Raw genomic sequence first — 26,792 nt, 5'->3', positions numbered from 1 at the left:
TCCCTGGGTCAGAAAGATCCCCTGAGAAGGGAATGGCTACCTACTCAGTATTCTGGCCTGGAGAATTCCATGGACAGAGGTCTATGGGGGTTGAAAAGAGTCAGAGGCGACTGAGCAACCGACACTTCCACTTTCACATGAATAAAGAAACTGCCAAAAAAAAAGGAAGAAAAGAATAAGAAAAAGAAAGAAAAAGCTGACACAATCACAGAAATTTAACACTGACTAGCTCTTTGTGGGTTTCCCAGGTAGTGCCGTGGTGACGTATCTGCCTGCCAATGCAAGAGACCCAGGAGATGCTGGTTCAATCCTGGGCTGGGAAGATCCCCCAGAGTAGGAAATGGTAACCCAGTATTCTTGCCTGGAAAATTCCATGGCAGAGGAACCTTATGTGCATGGGGTCACAAAGAGTCGGACATGACTGAGTAGTTGAGCACACAAGTAGATATTTGATATTTGATATTTAGGAAGTTATTTTTATTTTATAAATAAATAATTTTTATTTAAATTATAAAATAAAAATTTTATAAAATATAAATATAAAAAATAAAACAGAAATATAAAAAATTATAAAATAAAAAAATTTATAAATATTTGATATTTAGGAAGTTATTTTTAATTATTAAGAGTGATCATATGATTTAAAAATCTTTATCTTCTGCAGCTATATACAAAAATGTTTACATGTGAAAATTATGACATTTTTTATTTGTTTAAATTAATCCAGTTAGTATAAAAAGGTGGAGGAGGGCAAGTAAAATCGAGTTGATTAACATTGAGAATTCATGATGAATGCACAGGGGGTTGTTTTACTGTTCTATTTTTGAGCTTGTTTGAAGTTTTTCATAATAAAAAGAAAAAAATAAAAAGATACATATTTACACACAGAGTATAGATTACAGAGTGTTCCTCAATGGAGGATTTGGAAATCAGTTGGAAAGTACTTTAATGCTTCTAGAGGATATTTGAAGACTACTGTTAGTAGAAAAAGATATAAAGACAATTCATTGAAATGAAAATTTGAAATGTAGAATTCAAGCCTGAAGTAAAAAATTTAAGAAAAATACTTAGCCTGATACTTAGGTTGAAAAGAGAAGAGATGAAATGTCAAGAAGTTGTAGGAGACAACACTAAATGAGCCTGTTAACAAAGCTGACCTCATCCTAGGATAATACCAGTTTATGGGATAAAAGATGAATTCCCGGATCTACCCCTCCCCCCCCCCTTTTTTTCTAGAGTAAAAGGAATACAGTATAAGTTGACATTTCAGGACCTCTTAATTAGCTTTCGACTGTGATCATTATTTGTGATCTGTCTCAGTTAACACCAGCAGGTGGCGTGTTTGTTAGGTTTATTTTTTTTCAAGCTCCAAAAAATTTGAGAACCTGAATGAATATATGAAAATAAGAAATGCTGGCTTTTCATTATTCATCACCACTTCTCTCAGGAAAGATTGTTTATGAGAATACAAGAAGAATAATCTTTGTTTTTCTACTTTACCATCTTATTGAGAGATTGAGTTTTGTATTAAATTGCTAAATAACTTCTTTCACTTTTCCTCTAGTAGAATATATCTGATTAAAATCCCAGGCCATTGCTGATCTTTCCATCGTGAAATGTCTGAATATGTGGTCAAGAGGCCAAACTCCAGGGAACCAGAAAAATATGTATTATAGCTTGTGTGCTGGAATTTAACGTTGCTTCCAGTGCTTTTGAAAATTTCCCACATAGGACCAAAGGTTTCAGCTCAGCCTGGAACAGTCTCTATACCTACTCTTGTCGAGCTCCCCAAGGAACATCCAGGGCTAAGGAAAGTCTGCTGCTCTGCCTCTTGGAAAGCCCTAAGCAGACACTTTATTGATGTGAAGTTTCTGCAGAAGGGCACAAATCAACCTCCTATTGGCTTCCCTGGTGGTTAAGAATCTGCATGCTAATGCAGGGGACGCTGGGACGTGGGGTCAGTTCCTGGTCTGGGAAAATTCCGCATGCCACGGAGCAACGAAGCCACTGTGCCACAGCTACAGAAGCCCAGGTGCCTAGAGTCGTGCTCAGCAACAAGAGAAGCGCCGCAATGAGAAACCCATGCATTGCAACTAGAGAAAGCCCACACGCAGCAACGAAGACCCAGCACAGCCAAAACTAAATAAGTAAACAAATCTTAAACAAACCAAAACCTCCTGTTAGTACTTTAGGCACGGGAGTATCCTCAGAACCTTTAAAACAAACCAGAAGTCTCTGAAAGAAAGCCAAGTGAAAATCTCCATTCCCTACTCCTTTGGGCTTGGGGCAGATTTTGCTCTAAATGGAGCTGAAAAATGGCCCCACGAATTTTGGTGTCTTAGCATGCTCCAAGATGGGGTGGGGGTAGGGGGAAGCAGATCATTTTGTTTATGACAAAGAAATACCAAATTGCATTGCCCATTACAAACTCATTCAACAAAAAAAACTGTTCATAGTTGACTTGATTTTCAGATATATGCTTTCCTAATTTAATCAAAATGCTATTTTTTTCCCCCACTGAAAAAAACCTCTGTTATTACTATTTCTGGAAACTTTTTTGCTGTAATGTATCAGAATATTTGGAAACAGAAGTTGTTTAACGTCATAGAATGATTCAACAATAACTTCCATAAGGCTTTTCAATCAAACATAAAAGAATGTCTTTTTTTTTTAACAGCTTTCTTACTTACAATACCCATCACAAAATTTCTGTAAATTTGTAATATTATAAAAAGGAAAGTAGAGTTTACCTATAATTCCACCGACCTTTTTTTTTTTCCCTGCCTCTCTGCATGACTTGCAGGATCTTAGTTTCCTGACCGGGGCTGAACCTGGGGCAACAGCAGTGAAAGCGTAAGTCCTAACCACTGGACCACCAGGGAATTCCCTCCACCAGACTTTTAAATATATATACATCATATATATATATATATAATAGAATAGTTTGATAAGTTTTTTAAACATCCTCTTTTACTAAATGTATTGTAGACATCTTTGAATACTAATAAATACAATTATAGCAACATTACTTTCTTTAAAAAACATGGAGTAGGAAGCAATATTTATTCTTTAGTGATTTTTTAAATAGATAAATAACATTCATAAAGTATATAAAGTTTTATGTACATCACAATAAATTTTTACATATTGTCTTACAGTTTTGGAGGCTGGCAAGTCCAAGATCAGAGTGCTGGCAAGGTAGATTTCATTCTGAGGCCTCTTCTCCTGGCTTGTAGGTGGCTATTATCTTGCTGTGTGCTCACGTGACCTCTTTGCACTCCTTGTGAAAGAGAAGGGAACCAAGAGAGACTATGCAGACTCTCTGGTGTCTTCTTGTAAGGACACTAATCCTATCAGATTAGGGTTCCACTTATATGACCTCATTTCATTTAATCACCTTAAAGGCTTTATCTCCAGTACAGTCATACGGGGAGTTAGCTTCAATATATTGAATTTGGGAGGGATACAATTCAGTCCATAGCACTAAAGTTTATTTTTTAAAAAGAAAGCTTTATAGAGATCTCTTCAAGAAAATTAGAGATACTAAGGGAACATTTCATGCAAAGATGGGCTCAATAAAGGACAGAAATGGTATGGACCTAACAGAAGCAGAAGATATTAAGAAGAGGTGGCAAGAATACACAGAAGAACTGTACAAAAACGATCTTCATGACCAAGAAAATCACGAGGGTGTAATCACTGACCTAGAGCCAGACATCCTGGAATGTGAAGTCAAGTGGGCCTTAGAAAGCATCACTACGAACAGAGCTAGTGGAGGTGATGGAATTCCAGTTGAGCTCTTTCAAATCCTGAAAGATGATGCTGTGAAAGTGCTGCACTCAATATGCCAGCAAATTTGGAAAACTCAGCAGTGGCCACAGAACTGGAAAGGTCAGTTTTCATTCCAATCCCAAAGAAAAGCAATGCCAAAGAATGCTCAAACTACTGCACAATTGCACTCATCTCACATGCCAGTAAAGTAATGCTCAAAATTCTCCAAGCCAGGCTTCAGCAATACGTGAACCATGAACTTCCAGATGTTCAAGCTGGTTTTAAAAAAGGCAGAGGAACCAGAGATCAAATTGCCCACATCCACTGGATCATGGAAAAAGCAAGAGAGTTCCAGAAAAACATCTATTTCTGCTATATTGACTATGCCAAAGCCTTTGACTGTGTGGATCACAATAAACTGTGGAAAATTCTTCAAGAAAGGGAATACCAGACCACCTGACCAGCCTCTTGAGAAACCTATATGCAGGTCAGGAAGCAACAGAATTGGACATGGAACAACAGAGTGGTTCCAAATAGAAAAAGGAGTGTGTCAAGGCTGTATATTGTCACCCTGCTTATTTAACTTATAGGCAGAGTACATCATGAGAAACGCTGGGCTGGAGGAAGCACAAGCTGGAATCAAGATTGCCGGGAGAGATATCAATAACCTCAGATATGCAGATGACACCACCCTTACGGCAGAAAGTGAAGAGGAACTAAAAAGCCTCTTGATGAAGGTGAAAGAGGAGAGTGAAAAAGTGGGCTTAAAGCTCAACATTCAGAAAACTGAGATCATGGCATCTGGTCCCATCACTTCATGGCAAGTAGATGGGGAAACAGTGGCTGACTTTATTTTGGGGGGCTCCAAAATCATTGCAGATGGTGATTGCAGCCATGAAATTAAAAGGTGCTTACTCCTTGGAAGGAAAGTTATGACCAACCTAGATAGCATATTCAAAAGCAGAGACATTACTTTGCCAACAAAGGTTCGTCTAGTCAAGGCTATGGTTTTTCCAGTGGTCATGTGTGGATGTGAGAGTTGGACTGTGAAGAAAGCTGAGTGCTGAAGAATTGATGCTTTTGAACTGTGGTGTTGGAGAAGACTCTCAAGAGTCCCTTGGACTGCAAGGAGATCCAACCAGTCCATTCTACAGGAGATCAGTCCTGGGTGTTCTTTGGAAGGAATGATGCTAAAGCTGAAACTCCAATACTTTGGCCGCCTCATGCAAAGAGTTGACTCATTCGAAAAGACTCTGATGCTGGGAGGGACTGGGGGCAGGAGAAGGGGACGACAGAGGATGAAATGGCTGGATGGCATCACCAACTCGATGGACATGAGTTTGAGTAAACTCCGGGAGTTGGTGATGGACAGGGAGGCCTAGAGTGCTGCAATTCATGGGGTCGCAAAGAGTCAGACACGACTGAGCGACTGAACTGAACTGAAGTTATATATTTGCATTGTTGTTGTTGTTTAGTCACTAAGTCATGTCCAGCCCTTTGCACCCCCATGAAATGTGCACACCAGTCTTCCCTGTCCTTCACCATCTCCTGGAGTTCACTCAAATTCATGTCCTTTGAGTCAGTGATGCCATCCAACCATCTCATCTTCTGTTGTCCCCTTCTGCTCCTGCCCTCAATCTTTCCCATCAGCAAGGCCTTTTCCAGTGAGGTAGCTCACTGCATCACGTAGCCAAAATATTGGAGCTTCAGCTTTAGCATCAGTCCTTCCAGTGAATATTCACGGTTGATTTCCTTCAGGATTGATTTGGTCTCCCTTCTGTCCAAGGGACTCTCAAGAATCTTCTCCAACACCACAGTTCAAAAGCATCAATTCTTTCAAGCTCAGCCTTCTTTATGATCCAACTCTCACATCTGTACATGACTGCTGGAGAAACCGTAGCTTTGACGATACAGACCTTTGTCAGCAGTGTTAGCTGCTGAATTTGGAAGGGATACAATTCAGTCCATAGTACTAAGGTTTATTTTTTAAGAAGAAAGCCTTATATATACTACTTAAGTTATATATTTGAATAATATATCAAAATAAAAAGTCAAAAGCTTTTGTTGAATAATTTAGGAGAATGATTTACGTGGTTTCTCTGGAATTTGTGGGGCTTCCTTGGTGGCTCAGCTGGTAAAGAATTTGCTTGCAGTGCAGGAGACCTGAGTTCGATCCCTGGGTTGGGAAGATCCCCTGGAGAAGCAAACAGCTAGCCACTCCAGTGTTCTTGCCTGGAGAAGTCCATGGGGTCGCAAAGAGTCAGACAGGATTGAGTGACTTTCAGTTTCTGGAATTTGTGGGGTCAAAGATTTTTGTCTTTTCTATTCATTGCTAAATTCTCATGTCTAGAACAGTGAGAAGCACATAACTAGCGCTCCGTATTTACTGAATGAATGACTGAATGCTTTCCTTTCTTTTTTTTCTGGAGGAGGGAGCTAGTATCAGAGCTTAAGAGCCATAGATTATTAAGATAGGTAAGCTTTTTCACTAGTTCTTTTCCTTGGACAAGTTACTAAAATTCTCTGTGCCATAGTTTTCTATTCTGCAAAATGGGTTATTTTAGGGTTGTTGTAAGGATTAAATTAATTAAAAGGCTTAAGCCATTTAGAATAGTATCCAATATGTAGTTGGTAGAAGTGGGTACCTTGATATAAGCAATAAATGCTAGATATTTATGTTTATGCCTAATTCCCCTTTTTATATTTATGTTCATAACCTAAGAAAATATCCTGTGAAGTCGGTAATATTGAATTCTTGTTGCCTCTGCTTTTCAGGAAGAAATACTGAGGCACAGAGTTCAAATGACTTGTAAATATGATCTGCAACATAAATAAGTATACTACTTGAATATTTAAAGTAAGGCAATATATTTGCATTTTGCTGGAATTGTTTATTATTTATGTTTTTTAATGCTTTACTTAATTGATGGTTTACAAACCTAAATTGAGCCCCCAAATTCTGTTTATGCGTATACAACAGATATAAAGTCACTAACTTGTGGCTATATATGATCTCCCATATTTTGGATCCTCCTTGTGACTTTTAGGGCTTCAGTGGTAAAGAATCTGCCTGCAATGTGGGAGACCAGGGCTCCACCAGGGTAGGGAAGACCTCCTGGAGGAGGAAATGGCAACCCACTCCAGTATTGTTGCCTGGAGAATCCCATGGACATGGGAGTCTGGAGGCCTATAGTCCATGGGGGTAACAAAGAGTGGAACACAACTCGCTATCTGAGCACTGCTATGAATTTTTTAAAGATATACATTTACAGTCTCAACTAGCCATTATGTATTTTCTCAGGCAAGGAAAGCTGAGAAGTACAGCTATTAATGTTCAGAATCCTGTAAACTTTCGAATCCTCATTTATAAAAAAAAAAATCAGGACTCCGTGCTCTAGTGGCTCCACAGGTAAGGAAATTTTTGTATATCAAGAGCTCTTAATCAGAACTGTAGAGAACTTCCCTTTTGAGCTTGCCTGAAACTGGGAAAACCGAAACTGCAGCTTCGGCCTAGGGGGTTGGGGGCGGGGCGCCTGTCCGACGTAAACTACAACTCCCAGGACTCCCGGGCCAGCGCTCCCGGGAGTCATGGTTCATTCAACACCCGAGCCCGCGTTGCCCGTCCCCTCTCCCTCCCCTGGCAAGCCACACTTTGGGTTCTGACTCCAGATGAGCAAGCCCACGGCCGTCTCGGGGAACGTTTTCTTGTTGTACCGTTTTCTCTCTTGTTTCCTTTGATAGCTCATGTTGCGCACACTCAAGAACTCCTCTGCCGCAGAGGAGTGGCGACGCCCGAGGAGGCGGGGTCGGGCTCTAACCCAGACTGGGTGAACCCGGAGGTGAAAGGGATCCGGTGACCGATGGGCTGAAATGTAGTGGATCACAGAAGGTTCCGACTTCAGTAAGGAAACCTAGTGTCCTTAATTTTTTTTTAAGTACTCACAGTTCATGTCTCTTTTCTGATCTTAAAAGTCTATTTTCTTTCTCTAGCTTTTTTTCCCCCTGGTGCCTCCCTGTGGGATCATTCTTGATACCGAGTAACTCAGTGTAACTTACACGTGATACCCTCGTGCGGGCTTAGTGTCGCTTCTGATTTGCCGAGGCTGAGAGTTCCTAGAATTTCACATTAATCTTGTTAACTGCATGTATGGGGGCGAGGGGGTGAGGGGTGAAGGAGAAGACTTGAAATTCTCAAGTATAGATAACCCTAGAGGGTGAAGGTCTTAGGGTTTACTTAACATTGAAGTTCATGACCTAGAGAGGTATTTTACTTGTTCAGCCGCTCAGTGGTGTCCGACTCTTCACCAGGCTTCCCTGCCCTTCACTATCTCTGGGAGTTTGCCCAGACTCCTGTCCATTGAGTCGATGATGCCATCTAGCCCTTTCATCCTCTGTCCTCCCCCTTCTACTAACTGTTCCTAAAAAGGAACTCTAGCTAGAAGTGTTTCAACAAAAATCTTCTTTGCCGTTTTTTTCTCTGTCCTTTTTCAAATGGACACACCTGTGATGGAGACTAGATGTTGCTACCCATCAGGGTTCTTGGCCTCCTTAATCACTAGAAAGTGTTCAGAGGCTAGTCGGGATATTGAAACAAGGCTTTATTGAGGCCCCTGCTACAGCAGGGGTGAGCCAGAACAAGTTTGCTTGCTTGCTCACTTGCTGGGGGTGGGGAGAGACAGGCGAGCTTGTTCCTGTCCAGGAGTCGGAAGGAGGGGTAGATTAGGTGGTTCGTCCCTCCCTTTGAGGGGTCATGCTGAGGACCATGCTTGTACTCCCAGCTCTTCAGGCTCTTGGGAGGTGGCAGGTGGGCTTTTTGGTCTCTTTGTATCTAGGTGTCCAGAATTTGCCCCAACTACGCATGCACGCGGTTAAGTCCCTTGTAGTTTCTTTGTGTTGTGTTGCTCCTGGAGATGTTTGTCCAGGGGCAAGCATGGTAGCCCTGCACCAACAGGGTCCCAGGTCCCAGCCCCCAGCCTGTCTCAATGTGAAGAGGAGTAGTAACTCCTGCTGGAGGACTAGCAGTTGTGGCTACTGGACCCTGGTGCCCTCTTTAGAGTGTGATTAAGTTACATTTTGTTAGCAGAACCCTGCAAATTTTGAATATTTTAGATACCATTCTATTTCTTAGAAAATAATGATATCCAAGTTAGCTGACCTGCAATGATCAACTGAACTAATATATTAATACACCTAGCATAGTAGGAGGAGAAGGCAATGGCACCCCACTCCAGTACTCTTGCCTGGAAACTCCCATGGATGGAGGAGCCTGGTAGGCTGCAGTCCATGGGGTCGCTAGGAGACACGACTGAGCGACTTCACTTTGACTTTTCACTTTCATGCATTGGAGGAGGAAATGGCAACCCACTCCAGTGTTCTTGCCTGGAGAATCCCATGGACAGAGGAGCCTGGTGGACTGCTGTCTGTGGGGTCGCACAGGGTCGGACATGACTGAAGCGACTTAGCAGCAGCAGCAGCAGCATAGTAGGAACACTGGAGATAATAAAGGTTGATTCTGATCAGTTTTGACCCTTACTTCAGATTTGAACCTCAGGATTGTAGGGGCAAAGTATTTTTCTTAGAACACTTTATCTTCTCCCTTTCTTATTCAGTAATCACAAATGTGTACATTTGTTAGCTCTTTTGGTTATCTCTGTTAGAGGGAAGGAGAACGGATAGTTATTGGACACAGCCAAATTCACTTAACTTGAAATTTTTTAAGTAATTTTTTCCTTGATTGTAAAAATGCTATGTGCTGTATGTATAGGAAATTCAGAAAACACTAAAAAGTAGGGGAAAAAGAAAAAGTATCTATGATCTCACAACTAGAGACCATAGTATTAACATTTTGGTGTGTATTTTTATCTAGTTTTCTTTTTTCAAAATAAAAATTGCCCTCAATTATGAGGGGTTGCTGCTGCTGCTGCAACTGCTAAGTCGCTTCAGTCGTGTCCGACTCTGTGCAACCCCATAGACGGCAGCCCACCAGGCTCCTCTGTCCTTGGGATTCTCCAGGCAAGAATACTGGAGTGGGTTGCCATTTCCCTCTCCAATGCTTGAAAGTGAAAAGTGAGTAAATGTCTCCATAAATCCATGTATTCCATATGCTGTAGAAAATTTGAAAACCTAATTGATAATATATTGTTTTTGAGTCTGCTTTTTTCATTTAGTATAATTAGCTTCATTGTCTTTTTTTAAAAGCCAAATTTCTACATTTTTACTATTAATATGTAAAGTTTTTATCCTTTAAATCTCAGCTAAAAGGGAAGCATCTTTGAAGAGAGATTGCGTAGTTGGGAATGAAAAACGCTGAGCTCTGAACAGGCAACTTGCATTCAACTCTGCCTGAAACAGGTAGAATGAATAATCATGATTAAGTTACCTGACTTCTTGGGCATCTGGGTACCTAAAATTAAAGTATTAGACAAGGAAATAGTATTTCCTTCAAATTTAGAAATCTGTTAACATGTGAGACACCTAAGCTTGCATGGGTATTTTGTACTTGTGCTTATTCACACACTCAATTTTAGATTCTGGATCTGTTATAAGAAATAGGTGATGCAACCTATTCTATTGATATATTTATTCATTATACTCTTACTCATTTGCCTTAGTTAATTATATATGGTGAGTGGGTGGAAAACAGTGCTGTCTTCATTTATTTTGTTTGATTCAGAGATTTGAAGAATCGTTTTCCTTTGTGGGTTATTGAATTTGGGGACTGTGTGTGGAGCTGGCTGAGGCAGTGAACTGAGCTAGATTGCTTGAGGTTCCTCCCAGTTTTTCTCTCTGTGGAGTTGATATTTTTCAACTTGCGCTTATTTTGTTTCAGACGCTGAAATGAATCGTCGTCACCTATTTGCTTGGCTTTTCAGACATCTGTCTCTTAATGGTCACCTCCAGTGTCATGTCCATCGCTATTCTCATCAGCTTACACAGATCCCTCTTGACACAAGGCTGTGGGTCTTTAGGCGAAACAGGAATCACATTGTCCATCGTCTGTTAAATAAGAATTGCTCCAGGAGATACTGTCATCAAGATACCAGCATGCTCTGGAAGCATAAAGCACTACAAAAATATATGGAGGACCTGAATAAGGAGTACCAAACACTTGATCATTGTTTGCATCATATCTCTGCCAGTGAAGGGGACCGGAGGTCCTTGACTCGACGGCATGCTGAGCTGGCCCCGCTTGCGGTCATTTACAAAGAAATTCAGGAGGCTGAACAAGCCATTGAAGAATTAGAATCAATGTGTAAAAGTAGGTAAAAGATGTGTGTGTGTACAAGTACAGGATTGATTCTCTAAGTTAAAGGTATATTGAACTCGAGCTCTTAAAAAACCGACGAGTAATAAGCCCTACAATTGGAAAGGACAGGACTCTGTACTGTAAGTCTGGGTGTCTGACAGCTTCTAAAGAGTAACTCCTACTATGAGACTGAGGTCCTCACAGTCCTTGCCAAGATGCTGTTAAGGTCTGGGAGACTGAATACTGACCTTTTCAGAGCTTTAATTTATTGAATAGATCTTTGTTGAGCAGTGTCCTGGATGCTACATACCATGGACACAAAAATACAATTTCTACCCCATCAGAGGGCTCATGTAGTACGGGCATTGTTTCATCACCCTCGGAGGAAACCCTGCACCCTTTAGCCATCTCATCCCAATCCCGCCATCCCTACCAGCCTTACTTTCTGTCTCTACCCAGTTACTTATTTCAGGCATTTTATATAAATGGAATCATCCAATATGTTAGCTTCTTTCATAAGCTAAGATTGGCTTCTTTCACTTAGGATATGTTTAAGGTTCAATTTCATTGTAGCATGTTTCTGAGCTTCATTTCTTTTTATTGATGAATTATGTCCCATTGTATAGATATCTCACCTTTTATTTATATCCATTCATGAGTTGTTGGTTATTGAGTTGTTTCCACTTTTTGGTAATTATGAGCAATGCTGTTACGAATACTTGTGTACAGTAAGTTTTTGTGTGGACATATATTGCCGTATGGTAACTCCATGTTTAATCTTTTGAGGAGCTGCCTGACAGGTTTTCCTAAGAGGCTGCACCATTTTACATTCCATCTCCCATGTATGAGAGTTCTGGTTTCTCCACATCCTCTCCAACCTTTGTGATCCACCTTTGTGATTCTAGCCATCCTAGTGTGTGAAATGTGATTTTGACTTTCATTTCTCTGATGAATGTGCCTATTGTATGTCACCTTTGGATAAATGACTGTTTAAATCCTTTGCCCGTTTTTTAAATTGAGTTGTCTTTTTTATTATTGAGTTGTACGAGTTCTTTATGTTACAGATACAAGTTCCGTATCAGAAATATTATTTGCAAAATTTTTCTTCCATTTTGTGGGTTGTCCCTTGAAGCACCACCATTTTTAATTTTGATGAGGTTTATCTTTTTTTTTCCTCTTGTTTGTGTTTTGGTGCCATATCTAAGAAACCCACAGTCACGAAGATTCAGATATGTGTTTTATTCCAAGAGTTTTATATTTTTAGCCCTTATATTTAGGTCATTGATCTATTTGAGTTAATTTTACATACATAATGTGAGAGGTGTTAATTTTCAATTTTAGTATCTCTTAATATTATTGTCTTAACATTCTTCTTTTATAAACAGTTTCCAGAATATATAGAAGTTGAGAAACAAGTATAATGGATTAACCTGGGATTTAACACGTACTTTGCTATTAGCTTTTAGTTTAATTTATAAGCTTTATTCAGTGTATCATCCTGGGTATCATCTGTGTATCAAGCTTTATTCTGCGTATCATCATTTTTTATGTATTTGTTGTATTGTTGGCTGCACTGGGTGTTTCTTGCCGTGTGCAGTCTTTCTCTAGTTCCGGGACTACTCTCTAGTTGCGGTGCGCGGGCTTCTCATTGCAGTGGCTTCTCTTTTTGTGGAGCACAAGCCCTAGGGCTTGCGGGCTTCAGTGGCTGTGCACAGGCTTAGTTGCCCCGCAGCGTGTGGGATCTTCCCAGACCAGGGATTAACCCGTGCCCCCTGAATTGCAAGGCGGATTCTTAACCACTGGACCACCAGGGAAGCCCTTCTCACCTCTTTTAATGAGTATTATTTTTTACTCTTTTGCATAATTCCTCTCAGATTTGTAATTATTTGGGAAAGTTGCTTGCACATATTATACATGTTAGTCACTCAGTTGTGTCGGACTCTCTGCAACCCCATGGACTGTAGCCCACCAGGCTCTTCTGTCCATGGAATTTTCCAGGCAAGAATACTGGAGTGGGTTGCCATTCCCTCTCCGGGGAATCTTCCCAACTCAGGGATCGAACCCTATTGCACATAATAGAAGCTTACTAAATGTTTTCCAATTAAACTGACACAAACTCTGTCAGCCATGTTTGTATCATGCAATATTAGTAGATTCAATTAGTAGATTGCTTCTAAAGTTTCTACTACAATTCTGCTATTTTATAATAATAGTGATAATAGCTACATTTACTAAGTCTTATTATGTGCCAGGCACTAAGCTAAGTATTTTGCAAATATTAATCTCATTTGAATGCTCACAATGACCTTATGAGGTAGGAATTTTTATTAATATTCCCACTTTATAGATGAAACCGAGAGGTTAAAGTGCCAAAGGTCACTTACCTGGTCCAGAGAGGAGCAGGGATTTGAACCCAATCAATGAGATTGCACAGCTGCTACTCTTATTCACTGCCCAAGGATTCGAAGTCCAATATACAGTCTACCTCTGTAATATATCTTGCATGAGTCTTCTATCCTTTCCACTACTTTATATCTTCGTTATAGCTCATCAAAGATGTTTACAATAAATTCCTAACTTGTAGTCTCATCTCCAAGCTTTTCCAGCCTAGTGAGTGAGTGCTCAGTCATGTCCAACTCTTAGTGACCCCATGGACTATGCAGTCCATGGAATTCTCCAGGCCAGAATAGTGGAGTGGGTAGCCTTTTCCTTCTCCAGGGGATCTTCCCAACCCAGGGATTGAACCCAGGTCTCCCACATTGAAGGCAGATTCTTTACCAGCTGAGCTACAAGGGAAGCCCAAGAATGGGTAGCCTATCCCTTCTCCAGCGGATCTGCCTGATCCAGGAATCAAACTGGGGTCTCCTGCATCGCAGGCGGATTCTTTCCCAACTGAGCTATGAGAGGTTCCCAGCTTAAGTATAGCCTTAACTATACTACTTTCCTACTGTGAATTTTCAGTAAATCCCATTGCCTATAAATATAGATTGTTTGGCTTGGCATTTAAGAGTCCCTGCAGAGTGACCCCCACCTCTCTGTGTAGTCTTATTTCCCTTTGCATGTTCTATCTTCCAACCAAAATAGACCAATTTGCCATTTCCTGAATATACTCAGACCATCCCATGTCTTTGCTCATGTTCTTAACCCACCAATTTCATCTTCTTGAAATTCAGTCCTCTTACAAAGTATGGCTTGAATATTATACTTTGGCTTCACTCCCCTCTGTAAAACAAGTATGATTACCTTTCTCTGTTTTGTATTCTAATCTCTTATGTAAATGTCTTAACTTCAGTCCCTTTCCCTGAGCCTCAAGTACAGGGCCTGTGTCTTATTTTTATTTCCTGCAGCACCAGTCACAGGGTATAATAGACTCTTGACTCTGTTGACATTGAATTGAATCTGGTGAAATTGAATTAGGTTGGATTTTACAGTTCAGCAAGGAATGATTGCAAATCAGCAGGTGTTTCTGGTATACCTTTGACCCAGCCAACACATTGAGGTGTTTGACTCAGCCGACACATGACTCAACGCATTGAGTCATGGCAGCCTGGCTGCCGTCTGAGGCTTACGTGCACAAGGCGAGGCCAGCAGTGATAGTACAATTCTGCAGCAGGCCATTTATAGTTAGAAATTGAGGTCAGGGGCTTCCCTGGTGCGCCAGGGGTTGAGACGTCACCCTCCAGTGCAGGCAGTGCGGGGTTGATCCCTGGTCAGGGAGCTAAGATCACACACACACACCCAAGGAAGAGATTCGCACCTTATTTGGGAATCTTCCTTAAGGGTCGAAGTCTGGGTTAGACCACCCTTTAGGCCTCAGTGGCACTGCTTTTACTACCTATTGTAACCAGGTGAATGTGTCCATCTTTGCCAGCAGACTGAGCCCCTTGAGGCCTGAACCATGTTTTATTCATCCTTGGGTCCCCAGCAACTAGAGCCAGTGTTAAATGTTGAAAAACGGAATGAGGCATAGAATTCCACCAGACCCCGATGACTTCCATGACTAGAGAAGGATTTTAAAGAGCCTTCTCTCTTTTATGAGTCTTCATTTCTAATTTTTTAATTATTTAGTATCAAAAATGTCTACCTCATTTAGCACACATCACCACTGACAAATGGAGTCTCTAGGCATCTAAAGCAATGGGGTCAAAGGTTACAGGATTCACCCTGTTCGGCCACTATCTCATTGACAGCTTGTTTTGTGAGAGTTCCAGGATTTAATTTTCAGCTTTGAAATGTGAAAAGAACCACTCTTTCCATAAAGCAGAGGTTGCCAAGATATGTGGGTTTTTGACCCATGTGGTGTTTTAAGAAAATGTTTACTAAGGATGAGCATTTTTAAGAGCGCTCAAAATTTATGGAGGTTCTAGCCATGCTAGATTACTCAGTGTGCTAACCAATGACTGCCACCTTTAGACAAGTAGTCACCCCAGTTTACTCTAAAACTTAGCTTATTTGGGTCCAGAAGATGTCATCACTGATTTTTATATTTACTTATAGACATTCATATCACCAGCTCTTTGGAGCAAGATTATACTTATTTTCACACAAGTTTTTTGGACATACTTAGCATAAGGCAATGGCACCCCACTCCAGTACTCTTGCCTGGAAAATCCCATGGATGGAGGAGCCTGGTAGGCTGCAGTCCATGGGGTCTCTAGGAGTTGGACACGACTGAGCGACTTCACTTTCACTTTTCACTTTCATGCATTGGAGAAGGAAATGGCAACCCACTCCAGTGTTCTTGCCTTGAGAATCTCAGGAACGGGGGAGCCTGGTGGGCTTCCATCTATGGGGTTGCACAGAGTTGGACACGACTGAAGCGACTTAGCAGCAGTAGCAGTAGCATATACTTTGGAGAAGGAAATGGCACCCCACTCCAGTACTCTTGCCTGGAAACTCCCGTGGACGGAGGAGCCTGGTAGGCTGCAGTCCATGGGGTTGCTAAGGGTCGGACATGACTGAGCGACTTCACTTTCACTTTTCACTTTCAGGCATTGGAGAAGGAAATGACAACCCACGCCAGTGTTCTTGCCTGGAGGATTCCAGGAACAGGGGTGGACTGCCATCTATGGGGTCGCACAGAATTGGACATGACTGAAGTGACTTAGCAGCAGCAGCAGCAAATACTTAATTGATATTCTCTAACTATTGTTGTAATAGTTCTTTTTTATAATCCCTTGCCTTCACAACATAAAATTTAGTAGATTGAGGTTAGGTAGCTATTTAAGAGTTTCTTGGTGAGTATTTAAACATTTTTACTATTATTTGATGGTTTGTAGGTCTAAATAAACAAGATGAAAAACAGCTACAAGAACTTGCTTTGGAAGAGAGGCAAACCATTGCTCAGAAAATCAACATGTTATACCGTGAGGTATGTTTTAAGAGGTAAACTAAACCTAATACCGTGAATATAAAGGAATACTGTTCTTGCTCAATTATGTTTTGGTGCTTAAAGTACTTTCTGAACACCACTTTTATTAAGTTTTCTCTTAGAATGATTGATAATGTTGGGTTTAGTGCTGTAATTTACGACAGAATGAGAGTGAGGTGAAGAGACTGTGATGGCAAAGAAAAGAACAAGCCCCCTACCTCCAGACAAAAGTATTCCTAAGCTGAATCTACTTCAACAAGGGGAGGAGTCCAGGGTTTTTAAGTCTTAGAAAAAGGGAGCGGCTCATGCTGCTTAGGTTAAATATGGAATGAATCCAAGACTGTAGAGACAATGGGTTAATGTAAGTCTTCAGCCCCTTCTAGCTCAGCGGATGGATTGTCTAAAAGAAAAGGAAGATCCAGCACTGCGTCTTACGTTCCCCTCTGCCATGTCTGCTGTCCCCCTACCTTCAGTCTTCCCTACTCTGGGAACCCAGTAGATGGGCTTTTGTTTTTAATTGAAGTACGGTTGATTTACAATGTTGTGTTCGTTTCAGGTGTACAGTACAGTTATTCTGTTACGTATACACAGACACACATATCTTCTTTCTCAGCTTCTTTTTCATTATAGGTTATTACAAAATTCTCAGTATAATTCCCTGTTCTATACAGTAGGTCCTTGTTGTTTATTTTATATATAGCAGTATATATTTGTATATGTTAATCCCAAACTCTTAATATATCCCTCCCCCTTTTCCCTTTGATGACCCTGTTTGTTTTCTATGTCTGTGCATCTATTTCTGTTTTGTAAAAAAGTTCATTTGTATCCTTTTTTTTTTTTTTTTAAGATTCCACAGATAAGCAACAGTGTATGATATTTGTCTTTCTCTGTCTGGCTTACTTCACTTAGTATGATAATAATCTCCAGAGGGGCTTTTTGAGGGGTTGAGGAGGATGTGGTGGAGGTATCAATATTTTTTATCCCTGATATAAACAGCTAGTCAAAAACAGAAGTCAGACGTCTGACTCCTAGTCTAATATTCTCTCCATCAGGCCATATCATTTCTAGCAGAGATGGGCTGTTTCAAAAACTGTCAGTAGGAAGAGTCCATGATACATGGGTAATTTCAGTTTGATTTGAAAGACCTTTTAGTAATAATAAAAAGAAAACTGCTTCCATTTTCTTCCTAAGAGGGATATTGGTTACTTTCTTTATCAGAAAGTCCCTCTTTTTCTTATTACACTGAGAAAATATTTGAGCCTTATCTTGGGAGTCCTCAATCTACTCTTTAAACAGCAACTCTGCTGAGAAGACAGGGCATGGCCTGGCACTGGCATTTATTGTGGGAGAGAACATGTAATCATATATAAAAAGTCCTCATTTTCTCCAAATGAAGACTTTGAAAGCTTTCTTTCATTACATGAAAGAAGCTACTGTTCAGGACTACTAGAAGCAGAATCTGAAGAAAACTGAGTGGAACACTGGACTTTGATCTGAACTTCTGCATTTTAGAAAATTGAGATAATCTGATAGCATTGTAGAAACTATCCCAACAAGTAACTTCATTGTTTGACATAAACTGATTGCTTATCTTAGGCCTAATTAGGTCTGCTTATTAAAGCCAGACCTCTTTTGGGATGATCTATGATTTTATTAATTACTGATTTTATTAATATTTGCGAATCTCTTGTCTAAGTTCAAGTAATAACAGCATACCTGGAAACTATACACACTAATACTGATTTTTCCCCCTTTTCAGCTTTTCCAGAGTCTACTGCCAAAGGAGAAATATGACAAAAATGATGTTATTTTAGAAGTGACATCTGGAAGAACGACTGGAGGTCAATAAAATAATTTTTTTTTTTTTTTTTGCAAGCTCACCAAGAGAGTGATTTATTTGGTGACAGAAACTAGTGAGTCACTGAAGAGTCTCCTGGGACTGATGTCGGAGTGAAAGATGAACATGACAAATGGGTTCTAGCTCCAGTGATTCTAGAAAGCTAGCAGCATCTCAGAAAGGAAGCAGCGGGTTATGAGTCAGAAGACAACATCCCAGATGGGCAGCACTCAGTTTCCACTCCTGTGGAAACATCGATACCTGGTAGTTTGTGGCTAAATGACACAATAGATGTATTATACGTACTGCTGCTGCTGCTGCTAAGTCGCTTCAGTCGTGTCTGACTCTGTGCAACCCCATAGACGGCGGCCCACCAGGCTCCCCCATCCCTGGGATTCTCCAGGCAAGAACACTGGAGTGGGTTGCCATTTCCTTCTCCAATAAAATAATTTTATTGTAAATGATCTTAAAAAATACTTGAAGGTTACCTTGATTTGACACACTATAACTTTAAAAGTTTGTTAAATGTGTTTCCCTTTGGAAGCAGTTACTTCTCAACTCCTAAGAGGCCTTGTATCAATACTTAAGGAGGACTTTCCTAAAATTTCCTGGAATTTCTTCTCCTAGAAAAAGCAGAAATTTTTTTTTTTTATTGAAGTATAGTTGATTTATAGTGTTGTCTTAGTTTCTGATTCAGTTACATCTATATATATATTCTTTTTCATACTTTTTTTAATTTGGTTTATTACAGGATATTGAATATATTCAATTCTAGTGTGCTATACAGTAGAACATTGTTGTTGATCTATTATGTATATAGTATTATATATCTGCTAATCCCAGACTCCTCATTTATCCCTCCTCATTCCCTATCCTGGAGAAGGCAATGGCAACCCACTCCAGGACTCTTGCCTGGAAAATCCCATGGACATAGCAGCCTGGTAGGCTGCAGTCCATGGAGTCGTGAAGAGTCGGACATGACTGAGCTACTTTACTTTCACTTTTCACTTCCATGCATTGGAGAAGGCAATGGCAACCCACTCCAGTACTCTTGCCTGGAAAATCCCATGGACAGAGGAGCCTGGTTGGCTGCAATCCATGGGGTCGCTAGAGTTAGACACGACTGAGCGACTTCACTTTCACTTTTCACTTCCATGCATTGGAGAAGGCAATGGCAACCCACTCCAGTACTCTTGCCTGGAAAATCCCATGGGCTGCCGTCTATGCACTCACACAGAATCGGACACAACTGAAGCAACTTAGCGCAGCAGCAGCAGCAGCATCCCCTATCCCCTTTGGTAAACATAAATTTGATGTCTGTATCGATAAGTCTGTTTCTGTTTCATAAATAAGTTCATTTGAGTCATAGTTTAGATTCCACATAGAAGTGATATCATCTGATATTTGTCTTTCTTCCTTTTCTGACTCACTTCATTTTGTGAGATAATCTCCAGGTCCATCCATATTGCCACACAGATGGCGTTACTTTGTTCTTTTCCAAGGCTGAGTAGTGTTCCATTGCACATGGATGCCAGACCTTCTTAACCCATTCATCTCTCAGTGGACATTTAGGTTGTTTCCATGTCTTGGCTATTGTAAATAATGCTGCAGTGAACACTGAGGTGCATGTGTCTTTTTGTATTAGAGTTTTCTCCAGATATATGCCCAGGAGTAGGATTGCTGAGTCATACGGCAACTCTATTTTTAGTTTTTTAGGGAACCTCCATACTGTTTTCCATAGTGACTCTACCAGTTTACATTCCCACCAACAATGCTGGAGGGTTCCTTTCTCCCCACACCTTCTCCAGCGTTTGTTATTCATAGATTTTTAATGGTGGCCATTCTGAGCAGTGTGAATTGATACCTCCTTTGTAGTTTTGATTTGCGTTTCTCCAATAATTAATGATGTTGAACATCTTTTCATGTGCCTATTGTCCATCTGTATGTCTTCTTTGGAAAATGTATAGTGACTGAATATTTTTTTATTTTCTTTTAGGTGATATCTGCCAACAATTTACCCGAGAAATATTTGATATGTACCAGAATTATTCAAGCTACAAACACTGGAGATTTGAACTTCTGAATTATACACCAGCTGATTATGGTAAGTGTGTTTGAGGATTTTGTCCATAGACGATGCTGAAAATTATTTTTTCTCTGCTTTTGATTAGAACCATGTTGTCCTGTTTTTTTAAACATATGGTCTGTATCTACTAAATATTGTGACATGGACTCATGAATTACAGTGGCTTACTATAGTAGAATTCTTGCTATAGAAGAAGAGAATGGGAGAAAGAGAAGCATCCTCTCAGGAAGGAATATATGAATTAGCAAAACTTTTCCTGTGGAGGGTTGATAAATGCCTTGCCTGGGAAATCATTGTTCTGTTATAAAAAGCCAAGATGTATTAAACTTTTTACTCTAAAGTACTTATAATGTGTTAGATGTTTATGGGAATGCAGAAAAAGTTAGTCATTTATCTTTAGTTTCAAGATGCTCCCACTCAAGCTGGACTGATAAAAACTTAGACAACATAAACAATAAGAAACTAGTGCAAGTCTTTAAAGTTTTAAATACTCAGAGTATGTTAAATTAGAACAGCTGATAATTCTGTTTTGTTCCATTCTTTTAATTCATCTGGAAGTTTTTTAATCTGCTTGGTTGCACAGAGATACACCATGGTAGACAGAGGGCCCATGAGTAATAAGTCACAAATGATCAAAGTGGGGAAAGAAGGTTCACATAAGTGACACAATCCAGGGAAATGAACACCAGTGGCGAGCATAGGAAGTGTGTGCTCAGGACAGGTTTGAAGTACAGCCAGTGGTCAGGAAAGAGGAAGACCAGGAGAGCAGAGGGAAGGAGTAGTCTGAGCAACGGCATGATGGTGGGGAACATCTTGCAGTGTGTGTAGAAGTGGGGAAGCCAGTTAATCGGGATATTTGTGATGAGAAGTGAGAGGAAATAGGTTTGAAAGAGTAGATTTTCAGCAGACAAGAAAGCTGAACAAGCCTTGATTATTAGGGAGCTATTGAACACTTTATTAATAAGAATATCATTTGATAAATATATATTGTAAGAAGATTATTTTTTTCTTTTTTATTGAAGTATAGTTGGTTTATAATATTTTTTCAATTTTTGATATATATCACAGTGATTCATACACACACACACACATATAATTCTCTGTGCTATACCATAGGTCCTTGTTGGTCTTCTGTTTTATGTCCGCAAAGTGAAAGTCACTCAGATGTGTCCGACTCTTTGCGACCTCATGGACTATACAGACCATGGAATTCTCTAGGCCAGAATACTGGGGTGGGTAGCCTTTCCCTTCTCCAGAGGGTCTTCCCAACCCAGGGGTCAAACCCAGGTTTCCCGCATTGCAGGCAGATTCTTTACCAGCTGAGCTACAAGAGAAGCCCATTTTATGTATAGTAATGGCACCCACTCCAGTTCTCTTGCCTGGAAAATCCCATGGATGGAGGAGCCTGGTAGGCTGCAGTCCATGGGGCTGCTAAGAGTTGGGCACGACTGAGCGACTTCACTTTCACTTTTCACTTTCATGCATTGGAGAAGGAAATGGCAACCCACTCCAGTATTCTTGCCTGGAGAATCCCAGGGACAGAGGAGCCTAGTGGGCTGTTGTCTTGGGGTAGCACAGAGTCAGATACGACTGAACGGGCTTAGCAGCAGTGTATGTATGTTAATCTAAATCTTCTAAATCTCTTCCTCTCTTTCCCCTTTGGTAACCAAAAATTAGTTTTAAGATTATTTTGACAACAGTGTGAAAGATGGATTGAAGAGGCTAGATTTAAGGCAGGTGGCTGAGAGGTTATTAGAGTAACCAGGTGTGCCTAAGAGTTAGAATTGGGAGTAGACATATGAGAGACCTTCGGAGGAAGAATGGGCAAAATTTGGTAACTGATGAGAGAAGCTATTGCTTGCCAACTGTGTCTGGCATGCAGTGTGGGTCATTTGATCCTTAAAACCCTGTGAGATGGGTATTGTTAATCCTATTTCACAGATGAAAATCTAGGCTCAGAGAGTAAGTAACTAATCCAAGATCACACAATGAGGAATGGCAGTCCTGGGGTTAGATTTAAGTCGACACTACATCCCATTAGTTTATTCTGACACAAAGGAAATGAGCCACAGGGACTTAATCTTTCTAGCTGAGACGATTGCAATATTCATTCATTCCAAATGAAATAGAAATTGGAAGGCAGACTTCACTTGGGAAGAACAGTGAAAGTGGTTTTTGCATGATTGTGTGTTGTTATAGTGAACATCCCTTTAGAAATATCCAGTAAGTGCTGAAGTTGTGTAATCAGAGCTTTGGTGAGACAATAGAGTTGAGGAGAGATATTTAATAGCTGTTAGAACAGAGATGGGGGCTTCCCTGGTTGCTCAGTTGGTAAAGAATCCGCCTGCAATGCAGGAGACCCTGGTTCGATTCCTGGGTTGGGAAGATCCCCTGGAGGAGGACGTGGCAACCCACTCCAGGATTCTTGCCTGGAGAATCCCTATGGACAGAGGAGCCTGGCGGGCTATAGTCTGTGGGGTCACAAAGTGTCGGACACGACTGAGCAACTAAGCACAGCACAAAACAGAGATGATGTCTGATGCTGAGAGGGAATAAGTGAGGGAGAGTCTGTAGAGAGGGTACCAAACCATGGAGAATGGCCACATTTAGAAAAATAGACTAGCTGGCAAAAGAAAAAAAGGGGTCAGGTAAGCAGGAAAAAGAATGGGGACAGTATATACTGTGGACGCAGGAGAGAGAGTTTCGAGAATGTAATCAGAAGCAGCATTAGAAAAGAAAGAGTGTCATCTCTGAGATGCATATTTTGAATTCAACTTTCAGCAATGAAAGGGAGATGCACTTGACATCAGGAGGAGAGTTTCTGCTCCAGGGACGCAGAGCAGACAAACAATGGTTGGGAAGTCTTTTTTTAAGATACACTGATTCCCTAGCAAAATAAAATAAAAGACATTTTAAAAAGTACAAAGTTGAGCTTTCCTGGTGGCTCAGTGGTTAAGACATGGTTTCAATACCTGGTCCGGGAAGATCCCACGTACCACGGAGCAACCCGTGTACCTCAAGGACTGAGCCTGTACTCTTGAGCCCACAGCCGCAGCTGCTGAAGCCGGTATGCCTAGAGCCCATCTCCACAGGAAGAGAAGCCACAGCAGTGAGAGGCCCAGCACCACAACTAGAGAGAAGCCCGTGCTCCCTACAGCCGGAGAAGGCCTGTGCCCTGCAGCAAAGACCAGCACAGCCGTGAATAAAATAAATAAGTCTTTTAAAAAAGAAACAGATTAATGTATACAAAATAGAAGGGAAAAAACAAGGTAAAAATCCTTTTATCAAAAACGAAACAATTGGGGGAATTCCATGGCAGTCCAATGGTTAGGACTCTCTGCTTTCATTGCTGTGGGCCTAGGTTCGCTCCCTAGTGCGGGAACTAAGATCCATGTCTCACCTGCCACCAAAAAAAAAGGAAAAAATTTAATACTCTATTCATATACCTTTAAAATTAAAACCTAAGAATAGACCTTTATCCATTAAAATTATAAAATATAATTTATTTACTATAATGAGGAGAAGACAAAGATATGGATAGAGAATAAAATAGAGACGGGGAAAAAGTATCTATCTTACAAAATATGTATGTTAAAGTATATGTATGGGGCTTCCCAGGTGGCACTGGTGGTAAAGAGCCTGCTTACCAATACAGGAGACTTTAGAGATTCAGGCTTGATCCCTGGGTCAGGAAGATCCCCTGGAGGAGAGCATGGCAATCCACTCCAATATTCTTGCCAGGAGAATCCCGTGGACAGGGGAGCCTGGTTGGCTACAGTCCACAGGGTTGCAAAGAGCTGGACATGACTAAAGAGACTTAGCACAGCATATATGTATATATATATATATACACATACTTGGGAGGGATTGGGGACAGGAGGAGAAGGGGACGACAGAGGATGAGATGGCTGGATGTCATCACCGACTCGATGGACATGGGTTTGGGTGAACTCCAGGAGTTGGTGATGGACAAGGAGGCCTGGCGTGCTGCAATTCATGGGGTTGCAAAGAGTCGGACACGACTGAGCAACTGAACTGAACTGAATGTTTAATTGAAATACAGGGAACTCACAGAGATTCACATAGCACTAGAAGCTAAGATTGGGAAAAAATACACTTAAATGTAAAAATTCATGTATCAAATGACTTGAAGTGTTTTAGTTTTGTGATCTTGGGACAGATAGGGAAAACCCTCAGCCATTACACAAGTAGTCAATACTAGGTGATTACAAGATTAGTCTTTGCAGGGTGGTGGCTCTTGACATGTAGTGTAGGTCTATCACTGTCATTCTATATTCCTGAGTTCTAGGGAGTTGAGAAAAATGTCTTTCAAATTGAAGGGGGCTTCCCTGAGTGGCTCAGTGGTAAAAAAATCCACTTACCAATGCAGGAGACTCAGGTTCAATCCCTGGGTTGGGAAGATCCCTGGAGAAGGAAATAGCAACCCACTCTAGTATTCTTGCCTGGAAAGTCCCACCATGGACAGAGGAGCCTGGCAGGCTACCAGTCCATGGGGTCGCAAAAGAGTCAGACACGACTTGGTGACTGAACAACAACAACAAGTGAAATTTATTATATTCTCTCTTCCCTCCCAACCGATTAATGTTTATAATTATGTTTTGTTATTTTCTGCTCACCAGCTGAATTCAGGGAGAGGTCATTAAAGTAATGTGGTGGTTGGGACTTCCCTGGCGGTCCAGTGGTTAAGATGCTGTGCTCCCAGTGCCGGGGGCATGGGTTCCATCTCTGGTTGGCGAACTAAGATCCTGCAGGCCACACATCGAGGCATAAAAAAATAACTAACTAAATAAAAATAACGTGGTGGTTAATTTAATGTGTCCAGATAGTATACTTTCACCACAACTGTTGAGAAATAAATTTATGAAGGGAGCCCTGGCGTCACTGAAGAGCTCTCTGGTAGCTTTTTCCTGCAGCCAGGACCTTACAGTGGGAACTCTAGTAGATGAATTGGGAAACCTAAGGGCAGTTGGAGTAAATGGATCTCAGGGTAGCAGTGTTGGCACTTAGTGGCCAAAGGCAATATGGGTGTGGTTACCATAATGGACAACAGAGTAAAAGGAGCAATCGGAATAGGCTGACTTACGCAGACAGGGCATTGGCTGGTTGACATGTGTCCCTGGGAGTAAAGAATGGAAGCCTGCTAAATTCTTATTTGATCTGTATAAGCAGAAAAGTTCTAGGTCAAATGAACAAAAGTCTAACCTGTGTCATAAAACCAGAAGTCATGGCCCCTTAGTCAGTTCCTAGACTTGAGCCAATTTGTAGACCTAAAACCCCTTGAATACAGGCAAGAGTGAGTCCTCTTGAGAAAGTCGGTACATGCCAGAAATTTATATACTGCCAGCCTTTCTTCCAGGCTTTCCTGGTGGCTCAGACAGTAAGAATCTGCCTGCAATGCAGGAAACCTGAGTTCTATCCCTGGGTTGGGAAGATCCCCTGGAGTAGAAAATGGCAATCCACTCCAGTATTCTTGCCTGGAGAATCCCATGGACAGAGGAGCCTGGCAGGCTACACTCCATGGAGTTGCAGAGTGAGACACGACTGAGCAACTAACACTTTCACTTTCCCTAAAGGGGAGTATTAAATGCATGATTATCTATAGAACTAGGTCTAATTGAGGACTAAGAGGAAAAAGTACAGTATATAAGGACTGTTAGATCTGACAGTATAGAGTACAGTCATTTGCAAAATGGGGAGGAGAATGGGAAGAGCACATGCAAAAAGTTTTATAATGTTTTTAGTAATCATACTGGTGGCAGAACTAATACTGGCATTCTGAGACTGTTGTTTATGAAATATGGGATAAAATAGAAGAGTAGTTATGAGATACTCTGATTCTGGTATCCTCTCTGTCTTTGGGAACCAAGATTCTCAGTATGGAAAGCAAGTGATACAGGAATGTTAGAGAAGACATTGTGATCTTTAATTTATATTAGAAGTATCAGTTATCAAGAACAAGTTGTCTGAGATTTTATCCTATTTGCAAGACAGAAATTTAGCAAGTCAGTTTCTTGGGTCAGGGACAAAGGATGGTTTATGACTCATGGTAGTAGCAGCAACCAGAATATCAGCATTTTTGTGCTGGTTTCATGAACTCCACATCCCAAAAGGCAACTGGAAGAAGGTCAATGACACCTGCCCCCATGGTGGGTTTAAAAACATGAGAAGAATCCTGAGCTTGGGGTTCTCAAGTGTATTTTATTTTGCTGAGTCTCCATTGCCATGCACGCAGGCTTAGTTGCCCTGCAGCATGTAGGACCTTAGTTCCCTGATTAGGGATCAAACCCATGTCCCCTGCATCGGAAGGTGGAATCTGTTCCTCGGCTGTGCTGGGTGGGCCACGTGGGCTTTTCCTCTAGTTGAGGTGAGCAGGGGCTCCTCTGTAGTTGCGGTGGCTTCTCTTGTTGCAGAGCACGGGCTCTAGGGTGTGTGGGCCTCAGCAGTTGTGGCTCCCCGGCTC

General features: G+C 41.0%; 1 protein-coding gene across 2 annotated transcripts in view; it reads left to right on the top strand.

Annotated features, from left to right (window-relative positions):
• The first annotated feature begins 7,383 nt into the window (after positions 1-7,383).
• MTRF1 (mitochondrial translation release factor 1) overlaps positions 7,384-26,792 on the top strand; it is a 42,481-nt gene continuing 23,072 nt past the window's right edge. The window contains exons 1-6 of one of the 2 annotated variants that reach the window (XM_070380243.1): positions 7,384-7,672; positions 10,026-10,122; positions 10,601-11,029; positions 16,297-16,388; positions 18,148-18,229; positions 20,222-20,329. In XM_070380243.1, the coding sequence (XP_070236344.1) occupies positions 10,609-11,029; positions 16,297-16,388; positions 18,148-18,229; positions 20,222-20,329 (703 nt within the window). In that variant the 5' untranslated portion in view covers positions 7,384-7,672; positions 10,026-10,122; positions 10,601-10,608. The remainder of the gene's footprint in view (positions 7,673-10,025; positions 10,123-10,600; positions 11,030-16,296; positions 16,389-18,147; positions 18,230-20,221; positions 20,330-26,792) is intronic. The other variant, XM_005891839.3, reaches the window with a different exon arrangement.

The sequence above is a fragment of the Bos mutus genome, chromosome 12 (genome assembly GCF_027580195.1).
Source record: "Bos mutus isolate GX-2022 chromosome 12, NWIPB_WYAK_1.1, whole genome shotgun sequence".
NCBI classification, from domain to species: domain Eukaryota; kingdom Metazoa; phylum Chordata; class Mammalia; order Artiodactyla; family Bovidae; genus Bos; species Bos mutus.
Note: the sequence above shows the minus strand (reverse complement) of the source record. Positions and strands in the feature narration are given on the sequence as shown.